Source organism: Bombyx mori, chromosome 4 (assembly GCF_030269925.1).
Source record: "Bombyx mori chromosome 4, ASM3026992v2".
NCBI lineage: Eukaryota > Metazoa > Arthropoda > Insecta > Lepidoptera > Bombycidae > Bombyx > Bombyx mori.
Genome location: NC_085110.1, coordinates 16,022,235 through 16,048,139, shown reverse-complemented (window position 1 = coordinate 16,048,139; position 25,905 = coordinate 16,022,235). Strand labels below are relative to the sequence as shown.

The window sequence follows — 25,905 nt, the reverse complement described above, 5'->3', positions numbered from 1 at the left end:
ATTCGTTACGGCTAGAGAGAAAATATACGATTTAGCAAGAGCGAGAGTGAGAAAATAGACACAGCATCTCGCGAACCACTCGATCATGGAGAGAGGGAAAAGACAAAGCGAGCTAGTTCGTTTAACACAGCATTCTCTATTACTATTCAAAATAAAATCTTAGCTGTTCCCATTGTTCCCTTTGCTTATCCTAGTCGTCGAAAAAATAAACAATGATAAACTTCTCTCTTAAACATAAGTGTATTATCTATGGTAGGACAAATTCTAAACAACAGACACAGTTGTCTGGGCTTAGATCCCCTTGCCTTTCCTAATAAGGAAAAATTGAAAAAAAAAAAATATCTATGGTAGGGTGACTTTTTGGCGGGAACGCGAGGAGTGAAATTGTGTGATTTATTTTATTTTGTCTATTTAGTGTTCCTTCAGGTTTAAATGTGTAATAACGGTGCTTAATTAACTGCTTAGTATCTGTGAAAGCGCACAAGTGTGGGAAAATGAAACAAAGCCGCTGAACGTAACTTCTCGAGATCCTCTAAAAAGTCCACTAAAAAGTCTCAGAATAGCCACCATTTTACTGAGATTATATTTCATTCCATATAATTTCATCTCATTTCATATGATTTCATTTCATTTCTTTTCATAATATCAGTTTTCATACAAAAAAATGTTTAAAAGATAAGGCTTTGTGGTACGATACGTTTGCCTTTCCAGTTGGAAAAATAATACTACTTTCTATGGTAGGTAAATAAAGAAACTAATTGGAAAATGTTTAGAGCCAAGTGATAGCCATGTGAAACTAACTAGTATCTCTCGATGTAATAATTATAATAGTTCCTTACCAGCTATAAGATGGACATCGATAATTTAAGTAACCTTAGTCACGATGATCTTATAGAATCAACTCAATTAACCCTTGGAACGCTACTTAGGACTGATCCTCTGCTTAGTGATCTTCCACAAGATATTATTTTAGAAGAAATTGTATCTCAGGTAAAACGGGTAAAAGTAAATTACAATTTGAACATTGAAAGATAGTTTTTGTTAAATTAAAAAATCATCACTAATTTTACACTTTAAAGGTTTGTTTAAAATGTATTTTTTGAAACCCTCTATTTTATACCATAGTATGTAAAAAACCATTTAAAAAAGTTTGAGTTTATTCTCATTGGTCATATCAGGATATCACTGCAATTAAAAATCTCCAAAATCTCTTGTATCTTCAAATCAAAAAATCTTACAATGAAGTAATTGATTTAGAAGAACTCTAATTGTATTAGAATCTTAACGTTACTACACATGCTTTTTAGAGAGCCTCAGTATAATTATCAGTGATCATTTACTATACTCTGAATCTCAGTATGATTTCTGTCCAGGGTTTGTATCTTTGTACAAATGAGTCGACTATTATCAAAGCCGGCAATCTGACTTTTGGACAATGATTGGTAAATCAGAAAAACGAATTATTGACTTTGTATTCCATTGGCAGTCACAAAACTCTTCGGAACGACATCTTAGATAAATAACAGGTTAAGTATTAACCTTTATTTAATGCAGGTTTTGAACCGTATTCTTTGAAGGAGACGATTCTATTCAAATCAATCTGTATTGACATATCAATAAATTTTTTTTGTCCAAATGCACAGATTGCCACCTTTGATAATAGACGACTCAAATATTATATTTATTATTAAATATTATGTATGTACATTAATGTTTCATAAATAAGTCTATAACAATAGTAACATAGGAAACAATTTCGCTCAAGCTCTTTTATTAATTATAATTATTACCATGAAAATGAAGGAAAACAGGTGCCATTTTATATTATTATATTATGAAATTGTTTAATCAGAATATTTCTGAGTTTATTTCAGATTGCTGTGGAAAATGGACAGTCAATAACAATATTTATATCTAGAGACCCAGAACCTACTCTTAAAGTAATTGTATGTATCTACATTTTAAAAACTACTTAGGGACCTGTATGTATAATACTAAAGTATTATGACTGAATTTTGGTAGGTACCACAAAATGCAACAGTTCGTGATCTGAAAAAAGCAACGGCAAGACATTTTGAACTCCAACAAAAGAGAACAGGGCTCAAAGTGAAGATATCTTGGAAATACATTTGGAAAACTTACCATTTGGCATATGATAGTTTAATTTTAGATAATGATGACCAGTGCATTGAAGACTATGGTGTATGTAATAAAGTGGTTTTAACATTTAAAAAAAATAAAAAAATAAAACAATAAGTATATTCCAATCGCTTTATTAACTTAATTTTTTTTATGATAAGAAAAAGGTTTCGTGACACGTAAGTCCACGTCTTAGACCCAACAAAGCTTATAGCCATACAGTAAAATTGCAAGCAAAATGAAAAAAAAACCCTTTAAAGTTTTATATATGGTTGAATTTTTTGTCACAATGTGTTTTCATGGAATTTAGATCTAAATTAGAAAAGCTGTAAATATATATTTTTGCTTAAATTAAATTATGCAAAGTATATCATAATATGAGAATTATTTTCTACACCTTAAATAAACATTTTATAATTGCTCAAAGTCTGGTTGTGGGGGTGGTTCCTGTGGAAGAGGTTCAAAATCTCCAAGACTGTAATGAGGGTCTTCGTGTCGTGGGGTAGCCAGGGGTCGATCATATGCATCCTTCAACAATTCCTGATCATGCTGTGGAAATGGGTTAAAATTACGAAACTTACTTCTTGTAAATTATTGAATTATTAGTGTGCCTAAACCCTAGACAGCTTTTCCAAAAATTTAATGTCATTTAAATTACAAAAAAGCAATAAATACACAAGAAATACCAAGAGGCACATTTTGATTGGTGTTCAGGATATCAGGTGTCAAAACAAGTCTGCAGTTTGTCCACATACTCAAGGCTATGGTGACAATAATTTTACAAAATTTGACAAAACCCAAATACTAAAGAAAACAAGTCATTTCTACAAATGGGATACAAGCGAGACTATTGAAATTAAATACATTTACAAATGAGACATCACTGGGGCTTATCTGAGACCTAGAATTTTCTCATAGAATATGAAAGGCCAAGTAAAATAAATTGTCAGATTCTGTTACTGATTACAAATACTGTTCGTTATAATAGATGTAATAAAAAGCACACATTAAGATGTAATAAAAAAAAACGTACAGAAATAATTTCTCCTCAAAGTTTAGCAATAGTTAGCACGTAAATTAAATGTTGATGAGTAAAATCTTAGTCCACCACAAAAAAAAACTATAGACTATTAGAAACATCAGAAATAATAGGAGCACAATTAAACTGTTAAGTATTCGAAAATTATATGCATATAGTAGTTTTAACTGTAACTAAATTGTTATATAGACTTACCTGGTCAGTTTGTAGTACAGAGGGCGGAGCCAAGTCGTCGAGGGACAACTGAGTGTTCAGCACTGATGGTGGAGCATAATCGGCTATAGTGGGGACATTTTCTACAACAGGCTGAAAGAAAAAATTATGAATATTTCAATTTAATTTGATCACATAATAATATGTCATGGTTTAATAAAACAAAAAGCAAAAACCTTAAAAGAAAAAATTACCTAATACATACTAAACTTTAATTACAAAGACCTTTACGCCAATAGCCCCAGGTGCCCCATGTCAACCACATAATATTGTTCTTTACTTAAATTTTATTTTATCAATTGTTTTCCTTAATTATTATTTACATTTTATTATATAAATTTATATACTAAATCATTGTATCACATAACCAGTGGCAATCGTAACGTGAGACTGGCAACTACTACTTAAACTTATATAGTAGCTACTATCTAACTTGACATCATCAAGATTGGGTTAGATTGCTGCACAAACTACGAAGGATTACATTCTCAACAATGACGCAATTTAGCCGCCAACTTTGAGACATTAAAATAAGCTGTCATTTCGTGAGATAAAATCAAATAGAAAAAGGCTTGCAAATTTACAGTTTCCTGTGTCGGTTGAGGCTGGGGCTGCGGCTGCGGTTCTTCAGGGGGCTTGGGTTCATCGGCTCGTACGATGTTAGCACGAGCTTCCTCCTCAGAACTGTAGGCAGTCTTGTGTTCGCACGCCAGCAAGTGTGTCAGCATATCTGTACCTGTTTGTAATTATAAAGTTTACACATTCAGTATGGAAGACACTGCGTTGGTAATTATAAATATTTTAGAACGAATTCGCGTTTAAATCGAAGTTGTAGGTACATAAACTTATTTTGGCAGCATAAAAATTAGGATAATACTAGAGATTTAAAAAAATATTTTTTCACCGTATTGGGTTGTCCTTTTTTTTTAGTACAGTCGTGACTCATTTGCGGTTTCTAAAGCAGGCTGTATGCGTCTTATATCTGAGATCACATTACTTTGGGTGCTCACGGAATATAAATTTATCAAAACGACAAATATTTATTGTTAGTTCAGTAAATAATGCAATTAGTATATTGTTATAATGACGAGCTAGGTCCATGATTCAATAAAATTATGAACAGGTTCTAATGAAAGACACATTAACCGTTCTGTTTGAAGTGACACTCACGAGTGTTGTACCACTAATGACCCCATTATTTCAACTATATTTAACTTTTTATATTGAGCTTCCGAGCACGTCGTTAACACTTGTATGCACCACACTCATCGATACTAAGCCCTTATTTAAACCTGTTTGTGTGCTTAGTGCAAGTTTTTTCACGTTCTCGATAGCGTAAAAGTTAACTCAAAGCGTTTAAAAAAAGAAAATTTATCTATAAAACGTATTTAAAAGATATGTACGTATTTTACATCTAGTATTTCAGATATCGTTCTAGAATCTGGTATCTGAAATACTTCATTTAAAAGTATTTTGCATTTTGTATTCCAGGGTGATTAGTGCGAGTTTTTTAACGTTCTCGATAGCGTAAAAGTTAGCTCATATTTATATGGAATGGGATCGTTTGCGTATGTTTGAGGCTAGGGACGCTGTTCCAATTGCATAAAAAAATTGGCTTAACTTTTACGCTATCGAAAACGTTAAGAAACTCGCACTAAGCACACTGATAGCTACTTCATTTAAAGTATTATGTTTAATTAAGTATTTCGTAGGCAAGGTAGTGGTTGCGCGGTACTGACTGACGGCGGTGCGGTAGGAGCACACGCAGTGCGCGGGCGGGCCGGCGCGCGGCGCGTCCTCCAGGCAGTGCGGGCCGGCGCACACGGCCGCGTGCTGCAGCTGCGCGCGGTAGCACGACGTCGAGAACGAACACTTCGAGCACGTTGTCTTCCCTCTGTAATTTACACACGTTACTGTTACGAAACCGACTCAATATACCTTTTCCCGATCAACGCCATTTATCGGCTCTGTGAAAATCTACAACACGCCTCCTAGCGGACAAAGGAGACGAATTGAGCCGACGCTCGTCTTTTCGGATTAAAAGTGTACAATTTCCAAAAATATTCGAAATTTTGTTAATATGCGGAATCATTCGGTATCACCAGTATTTTTCTAATAAATACTGTCAAAAGAGCGTAGTTTAGTTTAAATTTTTTTTTAGTTTACCTATGCGGAACTACTATTAACAAAATTAATACACAATTTTAACTTACTTTAAAAGACAGATAATGTAACTGGTAAAAAATAAAAAATAAACGTTGCAAAGATGATTACTATTAAAAATATCACAATGACATGTTAAACCACTACAAAGACTTTCTTGTAAAATTAGTAAGTTTTGAGATTAAACAGTTTTAATGCGAGAAGACGACATGCAGTATTTATGTTGAAAGTACAACGGCAAAATACCGCCGGACGACTCACAGGAAGTGTTTGTTGCTGTCGAGCGGCGCGTCGCACTCGCGGCAGAGCATGCCCTCGGGCAGCACCAGCGTCATCTGCTCGTACGTCTCCACGATGTTGTGGTTGGCGCAGTCCTTCACCGGCGGACGAGCCTTGGTCTAGAAAATATATACGAAACGTTTCCATTGGATGAAACTGTGACATCAAATTTCACTTCTCCCAACTGTACAGAGAGAGTAAGATTTGAAAGTGATCATAAGTCAAAGAACTTTGTCTATTTGCTCCTATCCCACATCATGTGGGGTCGGTGTAGGATGTCTTCTTTTTCCATTGAGGTCTGTCATATGTCACCTCTCTACTCACACCCTTGCTCAAATATCCTCGTTAACACATTCCATCTAAGCCTTTTTACAATTTGCCTTATTTATATTACCGTATATGTTAAGATAAAGGGCAGCAGTAATTAATACAAAGATAATTCGCCCCACCTTAGGTTTGGTGATGAGATGTTCTTCAGTGCAGAGCGGGACAGCATCCGGGACGGTGGTGTGATGACGTACTTGGTGGTCTTTTAGGTGACCTAATAAAATAACGTTCGCATTTAATACACTTTTACAAATGAAACCGTATTGTTGTTAAACAAAACACAATTTTGTGTTAGAAACTTACCAAGATTTAAAAATCTGAGCACACACCGGGAACATTTGACGTCAAGCTTATTTTGATGCTGCTTCAAATGCTCCATGAACAACTTCAAGTTGGCCGTCAGTTCGTAGCCGTCCGCGTACACCGTTATTGTCTTATGAAAACGAATTGAAGGAAGCAAGTTAGTTTTGTAATAGAGCATTAATGATCAATTCGTTTTCTTTTTTTTTTTTGTTACACTTGGTGTTAAGTGGTTACTGGAGCCCATAGACAACTACAACGTAAATACGCCACCCACCTTGAGATATAAGTTCTAAGGTCTCCGAATAGTTACAGCGGCTGTCCCACCCTTCAAACCGAAACGCATTACTGCATCACGGCAGAAATAGGCGGGGTGGCGGTACCTACCCGTGCGGACTCACAAGAGGTTTTACCACCAGTAAAACGTAGGGGAACTTTAATGACAAAATTGGAAAGCATCAATGAATGTCGCACCGTGAGGCAGTAGGGGCACAGCAGCGTGGCGTCGTGCGCGTGCGCGGCGCGGTAGTGCAGCGCGGCGGCGCGGTGCGAGGACGTGCGGTGCGGGCAGCGGGCGCACGCGTACGGCAGCTCCAGCGGGCAGTGCGAGCGCTGCATGTGCGACGCCAGGGTCAGCACGGCCGCGAAACGAGTCTGCACACAACCAACCACTTATTAATATTACTCTTTATTAAATTGTGTCAAAACAAGGCCAATTTTTGTTAAAGGATTTTATGACCTGGTAACTAAGACCTTTAGGTCAGGTTTTATTTTAATTTATGCGTATTCTTATTTTTATAAAAAATGATAATATTGAGTGAAATGAAATGAAGATGATTAATTTGAGACATTAATCAAATGGGATGAAATTAAATTAAATGAGATGTTATGGGATGAAATATAATCTCAGTAAAATGGTGGTCATTTACTGAAATTTTTTCAGTTGAGTTTTTGGAGGATCCCGAGAAGTTACGTCCAGCGGCTTTGTTTCAGTTTCCCACATTTCTGCACTTTCATAGATATTCAACAATTAATAAACTACCGTTATTACACATTTAAACCTGAAGAAACACTAAACAGACAAAATAAAGCAGATCACATATCTTCACTCCTCGCGTTCCCGCCAAAAAGTCTAAACAAGCCTAACAACACAATTTGGTACAGATAAACAATAACGAAGTCACTTATGAGATACCTGCCGACACTGCGTTTCACTATTTATTTAATAATTTTATTGTGATTGATTTAGTTGATTTGAAAAGTGGAGGGCTATTTAACAGTGGAAAGCATTTAAGTATGTTTTAAATAAAAAGCACAGGGTAAGATTAAGTGTGCGTACATTGTTGTATAAAAGATCACATGCTCATGATATAGTTTGAAAAAAATATTTTCTGTATTATTTACCTTTTGTTTGATTTCCTCAATCCATTAATATTGTAAGCACTATATCAGTGAACTGCTAACTAATCTTTTAGTCTCATAGCGACTGTAAATTTCGTACACAACCTCATACATACTTCACAAATCAAGCAGGCGTAGGTGAAGAGCTCCGGCGACTTAGTATCGGAGGGGTGCGTGTGCTTCAAGTGCGTGTCCAGCTCTTGTTCGGTGGCGAAGCGCACCAGGCAGTAGCAGCACTGCGGCGCCGAGGGCGAGGCCCCGGCCGGCGGCTCCACCACGTGGCTATAGATGTGGGTCATCAGGGTTATGTTGTTGTGGAACTCCTCGTGACAGACCGGGCACTGGAACAAAAATTTGGATGAGCTTATACTCTTAAAAACAAAGTTTTTATTATGTTGATAGCAAAATAGGGCAAAACTATCTTTTGATCCACATATTTGAGTTTACATGAACACAAACTATTGGAGTACAAATTATAAATAAAAGAATAGCAGGTTTGGATGTGAAAATCAAAGCATATTAAAAACACCATATTACAAAGTTATTCTAAAAATGCAATAATATCGATTTTTCTTCAATTAAGATGGTAGGTATATTAACCCTTGTCGGTTACAGGAGCAATTGCAATACACCACATGCCTGATTGTAATTTTTATAGCCAAATAAAGTTTTATTTTTATTAAAAAATTGTTTGTATATTTATGCACTAGTTTTAGATCTTTAGTGTTTCACCACAACAATAGCCGAGATCCTAATTGCTTGTATGTTGCTTGCCTTGCTGTAGATAGCTTAAGGCTTTTTGTGACTCCATTATATAAGTTGGAAACACTGTAATGTGTTCTCACTGCAGAAATCACAGAATATTTTTATAATTCACCCTAGACTAAGTAAGTTCGAATTAGTATAATATGTCATCACTACATTATATGTATTTACTAGCGACCCGCCCTCGCTTCGCTTTGGAAACATTAAAACACACATGAAACAAAAAAAATATAATATTTTTTTTTTTTTTTTTAAAAAGTAGCCTATGTTCATCAGGGACAATGACGGCTTCTAATGGAAAAAGAATTTTTCAAATCGGTCCAGTAGTTTCGGAGCCTATTCTAAACAAACAAACAAACAAATCTTTCCTCTTTATAATATTAGTATAGATAATATTTGTATGACCTCTTTATTCCAGAAAAGAGCAAACATTAAGTACTACACACTACACGTACCTGTACTGCAATAGCCACCCTGGGTCCGGGTTCGTCGCTGCCGAGCTTCCCGAAGTAATACTTCTCCATCGACACGGTCTCCTCGGGTTGGATCTCCTTCTTGATGTTCTTCAGCGGTATGTCATCCAGGTCGTCATCCACATACGTCTTGGGTTGCTTGCGGCTCCTCCTGCTGGGAGTCTCCTCCTTCTCCTTCTTCTCTTTAGTCTTGTCCTGTTCTTGTTTTATCTTAGCACGTCGTTGCGCCAGAGGTATCTGAAATAGTAATTGCATATTATAATGTTAGGCTTCACAAAGGAGTTTTACATATTTTTAATTCTGGGGAGGACAGGTTGTGATTGTGTCGTATTACTTTTGTTGGTAGAAATTCCAAAGAGCATATGTCTCTATTCTTTGGACCGATGGTCGATTGTTATTGTTAAGGGCTTAATTGGATGATTCATTTAAATTAATGTTAATGCCATTTAGATTTTAGGAATGAATGAATTTATATATGATGGTGTTCAAATCCCACGTATAGGTACCGTTTCTCCTACGGAAGTACGTACGCGAGCGATTTCCACGTCTAAAGAAAAACGTTATGTGACGAAATAAACAAGCGGCAAAGTTTTCCTATCTAATTGTGGCAGTTCACATTGTGAGTCCCCATGGGTGACTCTACCTGCACCGCGAAGCAGTCGGGCCCCAGCTTGAAGAGTGAAACAGCCGTTACAATGAAGACTCATGTCTATTGGGTGGTGACATTAATATCCACTTAACAGAATAGGCCGTACGCTCGTCCACCCATCCATGCAAAAACCAAACCACTGAGACCCTCGCGGCAGAGCAGCGCTCACCTCTTCCTCCTCGTCGTCGTCCACGTAGGTGGTCTTCTCCCTGCGCTTCCTCTTGGGCGGCGGAGCGGGCGAGGGCTCCTTCTTCTTGCGGCCGCGCTTGCCGCGACCCATTTCCTGATCAGCAAGAGCTTCTTCGGCTTTATCTTTGTCTTTATCTTTTTTCTAAAATGTAGAAAAGCATATTCATAAAGGTTTCGTGCTCTATACATACATACATATATTTTTTTACTGGTGGTAGGACCTCTAGTGAGTTCGCACGGGTAGGTACCACCACCCTGCCAATTACAACCGGGAAGCAGTAATGCGTTTCGGTTTAAAGGGTGGGGCCAGCCGTTGTAACTATACTGAGATCTTAGAACTTATATCTCAAGGTGGGTGGCGCTTTTACATTGTAGATGTCCATAGGCTCCAGTAACTACTTGACACCAGGTGGACTGTGAGATCGTCCACCCATCTAAGCAATAACAGAAAAAAACTACAAGATCGCCTATCGATACGGGCGCCGGTTGTGTGGTGATGATGACGTCGCTATTCACTACACGCGGAGTAGTAACCTTGTTGCTGGGATACTTCCAGTTCTTGAATGGGTTCGCCGCGATCTTGTTGAGGCGCACTGTGATGACGTCCTTACACTCCATGGTGGTCTGCTCGGAGATGTGGGTCACGATGTTGTCGAAGGCCTGGCCCGGGGAGACACCGTACCTGCATTTTAATGTAATGTATGTCACTTGCTGCACGTGCTTTTTTTAATGTATGGTATGTAATTAAATCATATGCTTGCAGCAAACTCCACTTAATAGCACATGATGCTTTTATTAATCTTATCTTAAATTATAATGCTGATTTTACCTAAGATTATTAATTATATCAATGACAAAATGAAAATAAATAATAGTTTTTTTACAATAAAATTATTTTTTCTTACACTATTTTTAATTCAAATTTATAAAAAATTATTTTGTATTTATTAGTGCGATTTTCTTTAAAAGCGTATTTTTTTAGTTTTTATAAACTATTATTTATTTTTAATTTTTTAGTTAAATTGTAATTTTGACAATATTTTTTTTAATACTGAATTGTCATCGGTCCTTAATAAGTATGCCAAATTTCGAGTTAATCCGACGTTTTGAAAGGGGGTCAAAACCATGTTCAAAGATTCCGTTATATACTAAGATACATATGTCTGAGGCTAATAAATTAAAGCGTATTAAAAATTAAATTAATTACAACAGAACCGCGCATATATACAGAGTATTTCAAATGAATTAAAAATAAACTTACCTCTCTCTCCAAACCAGTTCATCTAGGAATTGCTGTATTATCTGTCTCGAGAGCAACGACAGAGTGTTCTGAAACATTCTAGGCACGATGCGCCGCAAATACTCCATGATGTTGGCATTGCTGTTCTTGGTGCTGGTGTCCGAGTGGGCTGACGACTGGTGGACGCTCTTGAAGCCCATAGACACCAGGGTGCCCCTGTCCACCGTCAGGTCCGTGAGGATTGTGGACGTCAGATGCACCCAGCCAGTCAACGGCTCTAGGATCTTCTGAAAGCGCTTCTTGTAATTCTTTTCGTGTTCTGCTAGCGGTTCCACGGCTCGCAGACGAATCTGTTTCAAGAGGAATATTTAGATTTCAAATTAATTAAAAAATATGAAGAAATAACAGTAAATCTAGAAATATGAAATATGAAGAAAGAACAGTCATTCTTTAAATCTGTTTTTATTGAATTTTCTTTTTGTGTACAAGAAGTATAAATAAAATAAAATAAGAAAGAACAGTAATGCGTTTCCGTTTGAAGGGTGGGGCAGCCGTTGTAACTATACTTGAGACCTTAGAACTTATCTCAAGGTGGGTGGCGCATTTACGTCGTAGATGTCTATGAGCTCCAGTAACCACTTAACACCAGGTCGGCTGTGAGCTCGTCCACCCTTCTAAGCAATAAAAAAGTAAATATAACGGCACAGCTGACTGAGGTGCAGATAATTCATACATGGTGGTGGTTGCGTATTAAAAGATTGGCCATATTATGTCAATCTCATTGGATATATGATTATGTTCAATCTTTTTAAATATTGACTCACCAGTTTTTCAACAGGATCCAATACTCCTAGAACTTCGACCTTGACCTGTCGCTGGGTTCCATCATGACTGGTAGTGCCCAGTGAAATGACTCCAACTTCGACTTTTTTCCCTGGTCCACCAAGTAGGCTCATGTGCTGGTGTATCGCTGATGTGCAAACCGCTCTCAACCACGTGAAGAGACCTTTCACATATAGATTATCGACCTTGACCCACTGCACGACGTTCTGTACATTCGTCTGACAAGCCCAGTGGTAGATGAGCTTGAGCAGCACGCTCGGAGGGAAGGTCGCGCCTTCGAATATCGAGCTGCAGTACACTGACACGAAACGTGTGGGACAGCACTCCGATATCCAGACGTAGCCACCAGAATATGGAAACTTCATCACATCGGAGTACATTCCTGTGGGAACAATAGTTGCAGGTTAACCATACATTCTATATTATGTACTATTACCTACTATTTAACCATAAAATCAACAACATGTTCACAGCATGGGAATTCAATTTCAAAGTAAGGTACCTAATATCTATAGACACATTATGTTTAGTTATTTTTGTTAATAATTAAATTAAAAGTAATATTATAGTTTATAAAGCGCACATCCATATTAGTTACTCTTATAGTAGAGTTATTTTGTCGCTGCAGTTTGGGTCATAAAACACAGCCGGGCTAATGGCGGTGAGCATGTTGCGCGGGCGCAACCCCGTTATCGATACAAAATGAGTTATCGAATGCAGTCATAGTCGAAGAGAAATTTGTTTTTGTGCATTCGTTCTCTGAATTTCTTTAGTGACACAATAGCTACTCCTTTGTTTTGTACCAAAACGGCACAATTTATTCAAAATAATATTTTGCCTGTTGGCATCAATATACCAGCACAAGCACGTGTTGTCATCATGTTTTAAAATTTTTCACTGAAATGAAAATAGATCCTAAAAAGTTACAAAGTGTTAATTTCTGCCGTTCTCGTGAACAAACCTAATTACACTATCGATAACGCTTATCGGCAACAATAATACGCATCACTATGCCAGTCCATAAGGCTCGTTAGTGGAAGAGAGAGCGAAATATTCGCTTCACCGCTCCGACTTTTTATGACCCAAACTGCAGTGACAAAATAACTCTACTATAGTTAGTCTTTGGGGGGCATGTATGCGGGCGGAGCGGCAGAGACGTCGCCGGCCGCCCACCGGACCACCAAGCTTCCAGAAAAAGTCAGTCCACCAGTCGATTCAGCGTTTAATTGAGTTTATCTCAATTACTTATCTTTAAGTTCATTTAGATTTTTCACACATAATTAAATTATAGCTTAAACTGAAATAGTTTTAATTTGTTATAAATTATATTTGTTAATAATTAAATTAAAAGTAATACTAACCAAGTTTCAGTTTGTTCCCGGGATGGACAGCGCACCACTGTTCGAACTTAACGAGTCCCTGCTGTATGAGCCACTCGGTGAACTTCATAGGGGTGTGCATGAGGACCGCTTTGACCTTGCTGTCTAGCGCCGCGCGATCTGAAGGAGGGGACTGGTCCTTCGAACGTAGGTATGGCCTGGCCACTACCACCAATGAGGGGAATGTTTTACCTGGAAACATGTTTGGCTTTTTAAATTGATAACAATTTCAACAACATGGAATGTTGTAAAAGACAAGGTTTGAAACCTTTATATAACCTACCTTTATAAAACCTTATAAGGCTCATTAAACTAATATGTTCATTACAAACTCATATTATATTTAATTTATACCTATGTAAATTTATAAATTAGAGCAATATAGTAAAGCATATAATATGTTAAGGCTATTGTCACAAAATTATGAACGTAATCGTATTTTTAATTATAACAAGCTGACCCGGCAGATTTCGTAAAAGACCTAAACTTTTGTATAACATCAACTTAAAACAAACAAAAGGAATCCGTCCGACGGGGGACACATCAAAGGAAAAACAAAATTGTTATTTTTATTTAATTCCGAGCATTTTCATATTTATTTAACTTTTAAACCTTCTCTGGACTTCCACAAATAATTTAAGACCAAAATTAGCTAAATCGGTCCACCCGTTCTAGAGTTTTGGCGAGACTAACGAACAGAAATTCATTTTTATATAATATATAGAAGATAGATCGATTGATATAAAAAAATGCTTATCTTATATTAATTATGCTATATCTTTTCTACATACCTTGTAATTTATTGAACGAAACTTCACGTGAATCAGCAACATGTTTGTTGCTCTCTTCTTTAGTGAGGTCTACGATCGCTGTTGTTTTAGTAGTGTTGCCAGTTAGCAGGCCACCAATAGCTGTCGACTCAGATGGACGAACATTTGTCACAACACTGTGTACATCTGAAATGTAGGCAGAGGGGGATTACTTCACCTGAGTTGAAAGACATTGTAAATGGACCAATTCAATGTTGTAACTGTTTGGAGTAGCTACTAGCCCATTCTTCCATATTTCTGCTAGGGCTAGGGATAGTTGTTATATGATACAAACAATAATTTAATACAAGGTGAATGATAGGTTACACATTATGATGTCCGTTGCCTCCAATAACCACTTAAGACGTAAGGTACCAATACACAATAATAAAAAGGGTGAGTGTACTTATGTACGCGCGTAAGAAGTTATACTTCTTTGGCATTATTAAAAAATAGTTTTTGATTGCATGCAAGTAATTAATTACAATAAAATAATCAAAGACTGGAAAAGGAGTCATTAAAGTCAATAAAGTTCAGTTTACATTTGAAAAATTAAATAAATAAATATTTATTATTATTCTCTTACATTAAGTGTAACATAAATTCTATTATTATTCGAATGTTGTTTTAAATTATGTCCAAAGCCGTAGCATCTTCCGGTAATGTCTGGATTGGAACTTTAGTTATCAGTGGCCTATGATAACTAAAGTACGATATGAAATTTTTTATATTAACGGCGTTTAGATATCGTGAAAATACAGCATCTATGGTAGTGCCGTGTCGTGTTGTCGAAATCAGAGTTTGAAGGAAATCAATAAGTGGACGAGCATCTTCACGGGAAAAATTGACGTTGAAGTCTCCACTTAAAATTATCGGTAATTTATCTTCTCCTCTACTAAGATATTCTCCTCCAGTATTTGTATATGGCCATAATATTCTTTTCAGGAAATGTATGATGTCCTCCATTTTTTGATTTGGAGTAATGTAAATTACCATTAAAACATTTTTGTTGCCATCTTCCATTTTGCATTCAGCTACACAAAACTCACCAACTGATGTCACTGTTGAACTTGTCAATTCCGCCTGTCTTACAGTCATATCAATATTATTATTTTTTTTTGCCTTTGTAGACAGACGAGCATACGGCCCACCTGATGGTAAGTGGTCACCGTCGCTCATGGACGTCAGCAATGCCAGGGGCAGAGCCAAGCCGCTGCCTACCATAAAGTACTCTCCGCAAGCCTCGTTTGAAGAAGGACATGTCATAGCGCTCGGAAGTAATAATATTGCTAGTGTCGTGCATATTCTGCTAAATGGCAACTCCTCCGGCTCGAACGTTCGATCGCTTATATTGTACTGTGCAATTGAAATTTGGTATACTAATCGACTCTTCATTGGCTTACCAGGTCTCATTTAAAAGTAAAACATTCGATTGTTGCATAATTTGATCAAGGAGATCAGTGTAATGAGCCCGGAGACTTTGACAGTTAAAATTATATATTATTAACCCGCTCTTTTGATTAATAAAATCTAACAGATCATTGCTGATAGTTTGTAAGCGATTAAGCGAGAGTCTACGGAATTCTTCTTGAAGACTATCTATAGCTATGGACGCTCTCCGGCCATGATAAAGTTTTATCATTGTTTTTTGTTGTAATGTATAAACCTTGGAGGCTAGTCACCTATGTCAATGCAACATACACTAATGATAGTTGATGATTTTTATCATATTCATAAACAATTTCAGGGCACGTACTACACTGAGATTTGTGAATCGTAGTTGCGCAAGGGCAAACTAAAGGTAGATGCGATCGTTTAACATTTATCGTTTTGTTGTTATTAAGTGGAATAGTTGCAGATCTTCTTCCTATCGGTACAGCAGTTGTACTAATTTGATGAGAAGCTACATGTCCAGCGACTTTTTTCATTATTTTTTGACCAATTTTTGGTGAGTCTGGGAAATCAAGCCATACGACATCCACCTCTCCTTTATCATTAAATTCAAGATGAACTAATTTTCCAACAGCTCCATTTGCTAGGCCATCTGATACATCGGTGTTTGTTGTTGTTTTATATAATTGTTGACGGACAAAAGCTGTTTGTTCTGCTGAAGTACAGCCAACAAATACGTCTTTAGCAATTGAAGTAGTTTTATTTGGAGCAGTACTTAAAATTCGGTTATTATAACTAGTCAGGTCATAAGTATTGTCACACAGTAAAAACTTTTCTTTTAGAATGCTGGCCACAAAAAAGTTTATTGAATTCGAATTTCGAATTGTTCATGAAAATAAAAATGTATACTTTTAGAATTTTACTCATTTTTAAATATGGAGTGGACGCTTAAAGAAGACCGTGTTGCAGTTATTGCGTTGCATCCTTGCGGTTACGCGCCAATTCAAATTTTTAACATACTGAAAAATTTGAATATAACCAAAAGATTCGTTTATCGTACCATCAAACGATACAATGAAGACTCTAGTGTAGATGACAGGTCAAAAAGTGGTCGCCCTCGGTCTGTTAGGACTCCAGCAGTGATAAAAGCTGTGAAGGCGCGAATTCAAAGAAATCCCAAACGTAAACAGAAACTGTTGGCCCTTCAGATGGGGTTAAGCAAAACCACGGTGAAAAGGGTGTTAAATGAAGACTTAGGGCTTCGGGCATATTGAAGAAAAACAGGACATCGTTTGAATGCTCGTCTAATGGACCTGAGACTGAAGAGATGCCGCGCTTTGTTGAAGCGGTACGCGGGAAAAAAATATCGGGAAATTCTTTTTTCGGATGAAAACATTTTTACCGTAGAAGAGAGCTACAACAAACAAAATGATAAGGTGTACGCACACAGTAGTGAAGAAGCGAGCAACCGTATTCCGCGTGTCCAACGAGGTCATTTTCCATCCTCGCTCATGGTATGGTTGGGAGTTTCTTATTGGGGCTTAACAGAGGTACATTTTTGTGAGAAAGGTGTAAAAACGAATGCAGTTGTGTATCAAAATACAGTCCTGACGAACCTTATGGAACCTGTTTCTCATACCATGTTCAATAACAGGCACTGGGTATTCCAACAAGATTCGGCGCCAGCTCATAGAGCGAAGAGCACACAAGATTGGCTGGCGGCGCGTGAAATCGACTTCATCCGGCACGAAGACTGGCCCTCCTCCAGTCCAGATTTGAATCCGTTAGATTACAAGATATGGCAACACTTGGAGGAAAAAGCGTGCTCAAAGCCTCATCCCAATTTGGATTCACTCAAGACATCCTTGATTAAGGCAGCCGCCGATATTGACATGGACCTCGTTCGTGCTGCGATACACGACTGGCCGCGCAGATTGAAGGCCTGTATTCAAAATCACGGAGGTCATTTTGAATAAACTTTAGTGTCATAAGAATCTATGTTTTGTTATGTTCATTTTGGTATATGAATGGTTACATAATGAATAAACTTGTTTCAATTATTTTACATTAAACATGTGACAGAATTTATGACCTGACTAGGTATTTTGTAACAGCCTCGTTTGTATTAAATAGTCTGATTGTGGACATTTTTGTTCGGCTTCCTGCATTGTTACAAATCGCGATTCCAATAAAATTAATTCCTGATCGTTGTGCTGTCGACCATTCCCAATTTTTGTCAATATTGCAGAAAACTCTTGGTTTGCCTGCCGCATAACTTGATCTAATTCATAAAATCTGAATCCACGCCATAAAATAGGTCCAACAATTTTCTGCTTCTGCTGTTTGTAAATTAGAGTAGCTCGAACTAGTGGTAACTGGCGTAGATCTCCAATCAAAATAACGTCTAAACCACAAAGTTAGTTTTAAAATCTCCAGTAATCTGCTTCAACCTAGAGTCAATCTGAGAAAGTAATTCAGCACCAATCATACTTATTTCATCAATGATTAACACTTTGACGTATTTAAATAGTGCTCTATATTGATGTGCTACTTCAGTGCTTAGTGGAAGTAATCTCGACTAAGATATTTTTAGGGCAGTATGTACGGTAGTTCAGTCAATGGCAACAGCAGCTTTGCCTGTTGAAGCACAGGCGATGTATGAGTTACAGCATCCACCATTCTCATTACATCGGTTATAAATTTTCATGATAATTTTATGACGAAAGTCTTACCACATCCAGCTGGACCCGTGAAAAATATTTGAAATGGACTACGGTTCGGATTTAATAGATTTAAAATGACATGTAACAAAAGCTCTTTTTGCTTATCATTTGCCATTCTCATCAATTCATAAAATTCTGTATTTGGCATCAAATTTTCTCGTTTTTTAGCAATAGATCCAAGCTTATTAAGTACTGCTAGACGAAGATCACTATTCATTTCAGAAAGAGGATTGTTATATAAATTTTGGAATGGATTTGGTTCAGATGCGATGTTAGCAACATCTTGTACTTCAGTTTCATCATTCAAACCATTTTCTCGGCATAAATTTCGAGAAATTTCAATTTCTTTCTGGATGTCTTTCTTCTGAAATAGTTTCACCGTTGTGTTTGAATTTGTAGAGCGTTTGGAGCAGATCGTTCCATCCAATTTCATTAGCACTGACGGTAAGAAATATAGTCGGTTTACGAAACTGTCTGATCATAGCAAAAAAAGGGTGCGTGTACGCGCGTAAGAAGTTATACTTTATTTTTATCAAATTTATTTCTTTTTTTTTTATTTAAATTTTAATCAATTTAAAAAAAAATCGATTAAACAACATCCTCAAACACGCATATTGGACATCCCTTTTCTTGACATCGTATAAATTCGGTAATTCTCGGTACGGTTCGGAAAGTTCACTTGCGGCTATATTCAGACTCGCCAAATTACGTCGGTCGTATTGTAATGAGCGATTAAGTGGGCAACTTCATTTCTGTTAATTTTGTGTCACGGTGCGCGCGCATCGTAAAATTTCACTCTCATCAATTTTTCATAATGCGCCTAAAGAAGTATAACTTCAAAAATTGAGCCAACTTTTAATAGTACGTTTATTAACAGTACTTTGTAAGTAGCTCGACCGATGAATTTTCTTTCGTTTGATATGTACATTTATACAACAGTCATCATCAATATTCCTTGGAATGGATTTCACCATATTATTAACTGAAACAGGAACATTAATTATTTGACCGAAAATACCGTACTGACCATTAACATGCCTCAGTCTTCTGATTTGCATGAAGGGAATACGAGGTGAAATTAGTCTTTCGGAAACAAGATCTAAAGGTGGCAGATGCTTTTTTTTTATTGCTTAGATGGATGGACGAGCTCACGGCCCACCTGGTGTTAAGTGGTTACTGGAGCCCATAGACATCTACAACGTAAATGCGCCACCCACCTTGAGATATAAGTTGTAAGGTCTCAGTATAGTTACAACGGCTGCTCCACCCTTCAAACCGAAACGCATTACTGCTTCACGGCAGAAATAGGCAGGGCGGTGGTACCTACCCACGCGGACTCAGAACAGGTCCTACCACCAGTAATTACGCAAATTATAATTTTGCGAGTATCACTTTTATTACACGATGTTATTCCTTCACCGTGGAAGTCAATCGTGAACATTTATTTGTTGAGTACGTATTTCATTAGAAAAATTGGTACCCGCCTGCTGGATTCGAACACCGGAGCATCGCTTCATCACGAATGCACCAAACGTCTTATCTTTTAGGCCACGACGACTTCAATGCTGAGGTATATCTGGATATTTAAAACCATTGAATGTGGACATTGAAGGAATATTCTTTTTGTTTAACGCTTGTATGCATGTGTTGCAAAGCTTCGTATTTCTCGCTGATATATTAGGTATAATTTGTGTTAAAATTTCTTTATGTTCAAGAGACGGACTTTTCAAGTCAACTTGAAACCACAACCTGTCACATACTGAACATGGATATCCAAAAGGATTGTCTAGAAACTTCTTTTTAAATTCCTGATGAGCTCTTTTTAGTCGTGGAAAATTACTATACGGTAAAGAAGTATCTACGTCCATATCAATTTGTTCATCAATAGAAGTATTAATAAACTGTTCCGGAGAATTGGAAGGAACGGCTTCTCCGTCTTGCGAAGGTAATTCCTGGCCCATAATCGTGTCTTGATTTAATCTATCACGCTCCTGATCATGTACAATGTCTTGAGTAGATAAAATATGTACATTCGAGGCACCAGCTAATTGCTGAATACTTTCTTGGGCATGAAGCAGTCGGTTTTACCCCATGTCAGCTAATAAACTATTTTCTGATGTACGGTGATTATACGGCACAGGAGAATTAGTCATATGCATCTCAGCTTGTACAACTATAAAGTTGCTATTGTCGTGTGTTGAAGCAGATAAAAATGAATCGTTTGAATTACCGCCATCATGATCAGCGATACCAGCACTGGACAGCGTTGAGACATCTGGTTGATTTGTACTAGCACTGATGGTAGCTAACCGAAATGATGGCGCAAAAGTCCTTATTCGTGAACTTGAAGTTGACGGTGTGGTTAAAATCTCAGCCCTGGATGATTCGTCTACTTGTGAAAGCATTTTTTTTCGCAGCCTATAGGCACGATTACGTTCTGCTCCTGTTTTTCTTATTGGCTTGTTTACTGACAAGCCTTGACGAGCTTTTTCAGCTTCTTTGGCAGCTTTTTTTCGATTGTAATAGTTTTTACAATGTTCCGCATTTGTTTTAGCCATCTTGAAATCTGAAATAGAAATTGAATAGTACCATTAATAGTCATCAAATGTAAGCGAAAAACTCTTAGATCGATAGTAAAAAATTTGATATAAAAATTAATAACAAATATTAAAAATTAATAATAAATATTAAAAATTGACATTTAATAATTCAATAATATATATACTACATACTCATTTGTACTACATATTACAGGATTCTTCATTTAAAATATTTATTTTTTAATAATTAATTCATATTTCAAGAGTCAATGAATGAACTTATTGATAAATTTGAAAATAGTATTTGACCTTATTCATTTTTTTAATATTTATTATTTATTCAATTTATTTCTTAATTTTTTTTAAATACTAAATAATTAATAATAAATATTTAACGTTAATAATTTAATAATATTTAATATTTGGTATATTATTCAATTATTAATTAATAATAATAATTATTATTGATTATTTTATTATATTATTCATTCAATTTAATAATAAATATTAGAAATTAATATTTAAATTTGATGCTCAATTTTAATTTTTTATCACAAATTTTTCACTTAATGTTTTATTAAATTTATTTCTTTTTTTTTTAAATATTAAGTAACCAATAATACATATTTAACATTAATAATTAATAATATTTAGTATGAATTATATTAAATAATAATTTTGTCATTTATATTACTAAATAATACATACGGATAGTTAACCTCAATTGTATTAGAGCACTTAAGAAGGTTGATGAGTACAGTTTTTTCACAAATATTTTCTAATACTAATTAGTATTGATTTAAATATTCAATTTAAATCACCTGCTGATTATAATTCAGACGCACATATAAAATTCGCACTTATATAATGAAAACAAAATGAAAACACGTGTTTTAAATGTAGAAACTCAAAGCATGTGGATAAATATTATAAATATAAATACACAGTGAACAGAGGCGGCGTGCGTGCCAACATGCGCCACTAACAGAGGCTCCATTTCTGTTTGGTTGGTAGCATTTTTTCCTCAACTTACAATACGACCGATGTATCTTGGCGAGTCCGAACTTCGCGCAGAAGGCTGCGCACAAACGTTTTTAAGAACCAAATGGTGGCATGACGGACGTGCGCGGGGCGGAGGTCTAGGCTAGGGATTGACTCTGTGCAAACACAATCGTCCCTTTATTCAATCAAATATCGCAATCGATTTTTATCGATTTAGAATTTATTGATTTTTATTTTTATAAGATACTGAACGAAATAGATTTACAAACATTACATTTAATGTTGTCGTTAGTAAACGAGACTTCATCTTTAATTAAAAAAAAACTAATAACACTTTATTTTCTTGGTTGAAAGACATGAGATAGTTGAATATCAGCTATTTATAAACAACTACTACAATAAGGACTGTTTGTGAATATTTTAAACCTCCTTTTTGATATATTTTTTAAAAATAAAAAGAAGAAGGCGTAAAAGACGTTGACAGTTTTATTTAGAGTTGCTAACGCAACTGGTGTATCGCAACGCACAGTACAGCGGATCGTTACTGAAGGCAGTGTTCGGTCTTATTTTCGAATTAATTTAATTACGTTATTTTTACATCTTTTTGTCTTCATTTACACTTATACACTAATACACACTTAATCAAAACACTATGAGACAGAAAGCTATAAAAATAACGTAATCAATTAAAGAGAGATAATAAAAGAATAATAAATTAAGACAGAAAAATAAACCAAGAAAATAAAGTGTTATTAGTTTTTTTTTAATTAAAGATGAAGTCTCGTTTACTAACGACAACATTAAATGTAATGTTTGTAAATCTATTTCGTTCAGTATCTTATAAAAATAAAAATCAATAAATTCTAAATCGATAAAAATCGATTGCGATATTTGATTGAATAAAGGGACGATTGTGTTTGCACAGAGTCAATCCCTAGCCTAGACCTCCGCCCCGCGCACGTCCGTCATGCCACCATTTGGTTCTTAAAAACGTTTGTGCGCAGCCTTCTGCGCGAAGTTCGGACTCGCCAAGATACATCGGTCGTATTGTAAGTTGAGGACAAAATGCTACCAACAAAACAGAAATGGAGCCTCTGTTAGTGGCGCATGTTGGCACGCACGCCGCCTCTGTTCACTGTGTATTTATATTTATAATATTTATCCACATGCTTTGAGTTTCTACATTTAAAACACGTGTTTTCATTTTGTTTTCATTATATAAGTGCGAATTTTATATGTGCGTCTGAATTATAATCAGCAGGTGATTTAAATTGAATATTTAAATCAATACTAATTAGTATTAGAAAATATTTGTGAAAAAACTGTACTCATCAACCTTCTTAAGTGCTCTAATACAATTGAGGTTAACTATCCGTATGTATTATTTAGTAATATAAATGACAAAATTATTATTTAATATAATTCATACTAAATATTATTAATTATTAATGTTAAATATGTATTATTGGTTACTTAATATTTAAAAAAAAAGAAATAAATTTAATAAAACATTACGTGAAAAATTTGTGATAAAAAATTAAAATTGAGCATCAAATTTAAATATTAATTTCTAATATTTATTATTAAATTGAATGAATAATATAATAAAATAATCAATAATAATAATTATTATTAATTAATAATTGAATAATATACCAAATATTAAATATTATTAAATTATTAACGTTAAATATTTATTATTAATTATTTAGTATTTAAAAAAAAAAAGAAATAAATTGAATAAATAATAAATATTAAAAAAATGAATAAGTTCAAATACTATTTTCAAATTTATCAATAAGTTCATTCATTGACTCTTGAAATATGAATTAATTATTAAAAAATAAATATTTTAAATGAAGAATCCTGTAATATGTAGTACAAATGAGTATGTAGTATATATATTATTGAATTATTAAATGTCAATTTTTAATATTTATTATTAATTTTTAATATTTGTTATTAATTTTTATATCAAATTTTTTACTATCGATCTAAGAGTTTTTCGCTTACATTTGATGACTATTAATGGTACTATTCAATTTCTATTTCAGATTTCAAGATGGCTAAAACAAATGCGGAACATTGTAAAAACTATTACAATCGAAAAAAAGCTGCCAAAGAAGCTGAAAAAGCTCGTCAAGGCTTGTCAGTAAACAAGCCAATAAGAAAAACAGGAGCAGAACGTAATCGTGCCTATAGGCTGCGAAAAAAAATGCTTTCACAAGTAGACGAATCATCCAGGGCTGAGATTTTAACCACACCGTCAACTTCAAGTTCACGAATAAGGGCTTTTGCGCCATCATTTCGGTTAGCTACCATCAGTGCTAGTACAAATCAACCAGATGTCTCAACGCTGTCCAGTGCTGGTATCGCTGATCATGATGGCGGTAATTCAAACGATTCATTTTTATCTGCTTCAACACACGACAATAGCAACTTTATAGTTGTACAAGCTGAGATGCATATGACTAATTCTCTTGTGCCGTATAATCAACGTACATCAGAAAATATTTTATTAGCAGACATGGGGCAAAGCCGACTGCTTCATGCCCAAGAAACTATTCAGCAATTAGCTGATGCCTCGAATGTACATATTTTATCTACTTAAGACATTGTACATGATCAGGAGCGTGATAGATTAAATCAAGACACGATTATGGACCAGGAATTACCTCCACAAGACGGAGAAGCCGTTCCTTCCAATTCTCCGGAACAGTTTATTAATACTTCTATTGATGAACAAATTAATATGGACGTAGATACTTCTTTACCGTATAGTAATTTTCCATGACTAAAAAGAGCTCATCAGGAGTTCAAAAAAAAGTTTCTTGATAATCCTTTTGGATATCCATGTTCAGTATGTGACAGGTTGTGGTTTCAAAATGACTTGAAAAGTCCGTCTCTTGAACATAAAGAAATTTTAACATAAATTATACCTAATATATCAGCGAGAAATACGAAGCTTTGCAACACATGCATACAAGCGTTAAACAAGAAGAATATTCCTTCAATGTCCACATTCAATGGTTTTAAATATCCAGATATACCTTAGCATTGAAGTCGTCGGGGCCTAAAAGATAAGACGTCCGGTGCATTCGTGTTGAAGCAATGCTCCGGTGTTCGAATCCAGCAGGCGGGTACCAATTTTTCTAATGAAATACGTACTCAACAAATGTTCACGATTGACTTCCACGGTGAAGGAATAACATCGTGTAATAAAAGTGATACCCGCAAAATTATAACTTGCGTAATTACTGGTGGTAGGATCTGTTGTGAGTCCGCGCGGATAGGTACCACCGCCCTGCCTATTTCTGCCGCGAAGCAGTAATGCGTTTCAGTTTGAAGGGTGGGGCAGCCGTTGTAACTATACTTGAGACCTTAGAAGTTATATCATCACTATAACATCGAAGTTATAGCATCATCAAATCGCTCATAACAATACGACCGACGTAACTTGGCGAGTCTGAATATAGCCGCAGGTGAACTTTCCGAATCGTACCGAGAATTACCGAATTTATACGATGTCAAGAAAAGGGATGTCCAATATGCGTGTTTGAGGATGTTGTTTAATCGATTTTTTTTCAAATTGATTAAAATTTAAATGAAAAAAAAAAGAAATAAATTTAATAAAAATAAAGTATAACTTCTTACGCGCGTACATAAGTACACGCACCCTTTTTTTGCTATGATCAGACAGTTTGGTAAACCGACTATATTTCCTACTGTTAAGGATCTCTAAATCCCCCTTCAAACAAGTTTTTATTCTCGCCCACCACCGAGCTTCACTTCATCGAGCGATCGCGAACGCATGCATATACATCTTTAACGATTACATACATTATCTACTACAATATTCAACCTCATTATTATTTGTTCTTCAGTTGTTTATCTTTAATAAACCTGTAAATACGAGCGAAATCGTTTCATTGAAGAGAATTCACGATATCTAAACGCCGTTAATACAAAAAATTTCATATCGTACTTTAATTATCATAGGCGACTGATAACTAAAGTTCCAATTCAGACATTACCGGAAG

General features: G+C 35.6%; 1 protein-coding gene and 1 non-coding gene across 3 annotated transcripts in view; one reads left to right on the top strand and one right to left on the bottom strand.

Annotated features, from left to right (window-relative positions):
* The first annotated feature begins 702 nt into the window (after positions 1-702).
* On the top strand, positions 703-2,267 carry LOC101738356 (uncharacterized). The gene is made up of 3 exons (XR_009973039.1): positions 703-990; positions 1,875-1,946; positions 2,023-2,267. It is a non-coding gene; the product is annotated as an uncharacterized LOC101738356 (transcript).
* Positions 2,258-25,905, bottom strand: part of LOC101738225 (uncharacterized) — a 28,232-nt gene continuing 4,584 nt past the window's right edge. The window contains exons 5-21 of one of the 2 annotated variants that reach the window (XM_038010756.2): positions 20,554-20,889; positions 14,191-14,355; positions 13,382-13,591; positions 12,002-12,402; positions 11,199-11,527; positions 10,472-10,619; positions 9,918-10,079; positions 9,082-9,336; positions 7,978-8,202; positions 6,935-7,114; positions 6,464-6,593; positions 6,283-6,374; positions 5,816-5,952; positions 5,131-5,285; positions 3,976-4,127; positions 3,374-3,484; positions 2,258-2,688 (exon numbers count right to left, since the gene is read on the bottom strand). In XM_038010756.2, the coding sequence (XP_037866684.1) occupies positions 2,551-2,688; positions 3,374-3,484; positions 3,976-4,127; positions 5,131-5,285; positions 5,816-5,952; positions 6,283-6,374; positions 6,464-6,593; positions 6,935-7,114; positions 7,978-8,202; positions 9,082-9,336; positions 9,918-10,079; positions 10,472-10,619; positions 11,199-11,527; positions 12,002-12,402; positions 13,382-13,591; positions 14,191-14,355; positions 20,554-20,889 (3,326 nt within the window). In that variant the 3' untranslated portion in view covers positions 2,258-2,550. The remainder of the gene's footprint in view (positions 2,689-3,373; positions 3,485-3,975; positions 4,128-5,130; positions 5,286-5,815; positions 5,953-6,282; positions 6,375-6,463; positions 6,594-6,934; positions 7,115-7,977; positions 8,203-9,081; positions 9,337-9,917; positions 10,080-10,471; positions 10,620-11,198; positions 11,528-12,001; positions 12,403-13,381; positions 13,592-14,190; positions 14,356-20,553; positions 20,890-25,905) is intronic. The other variant, XM_004930820.4, reaches the window with a different exon arrangement.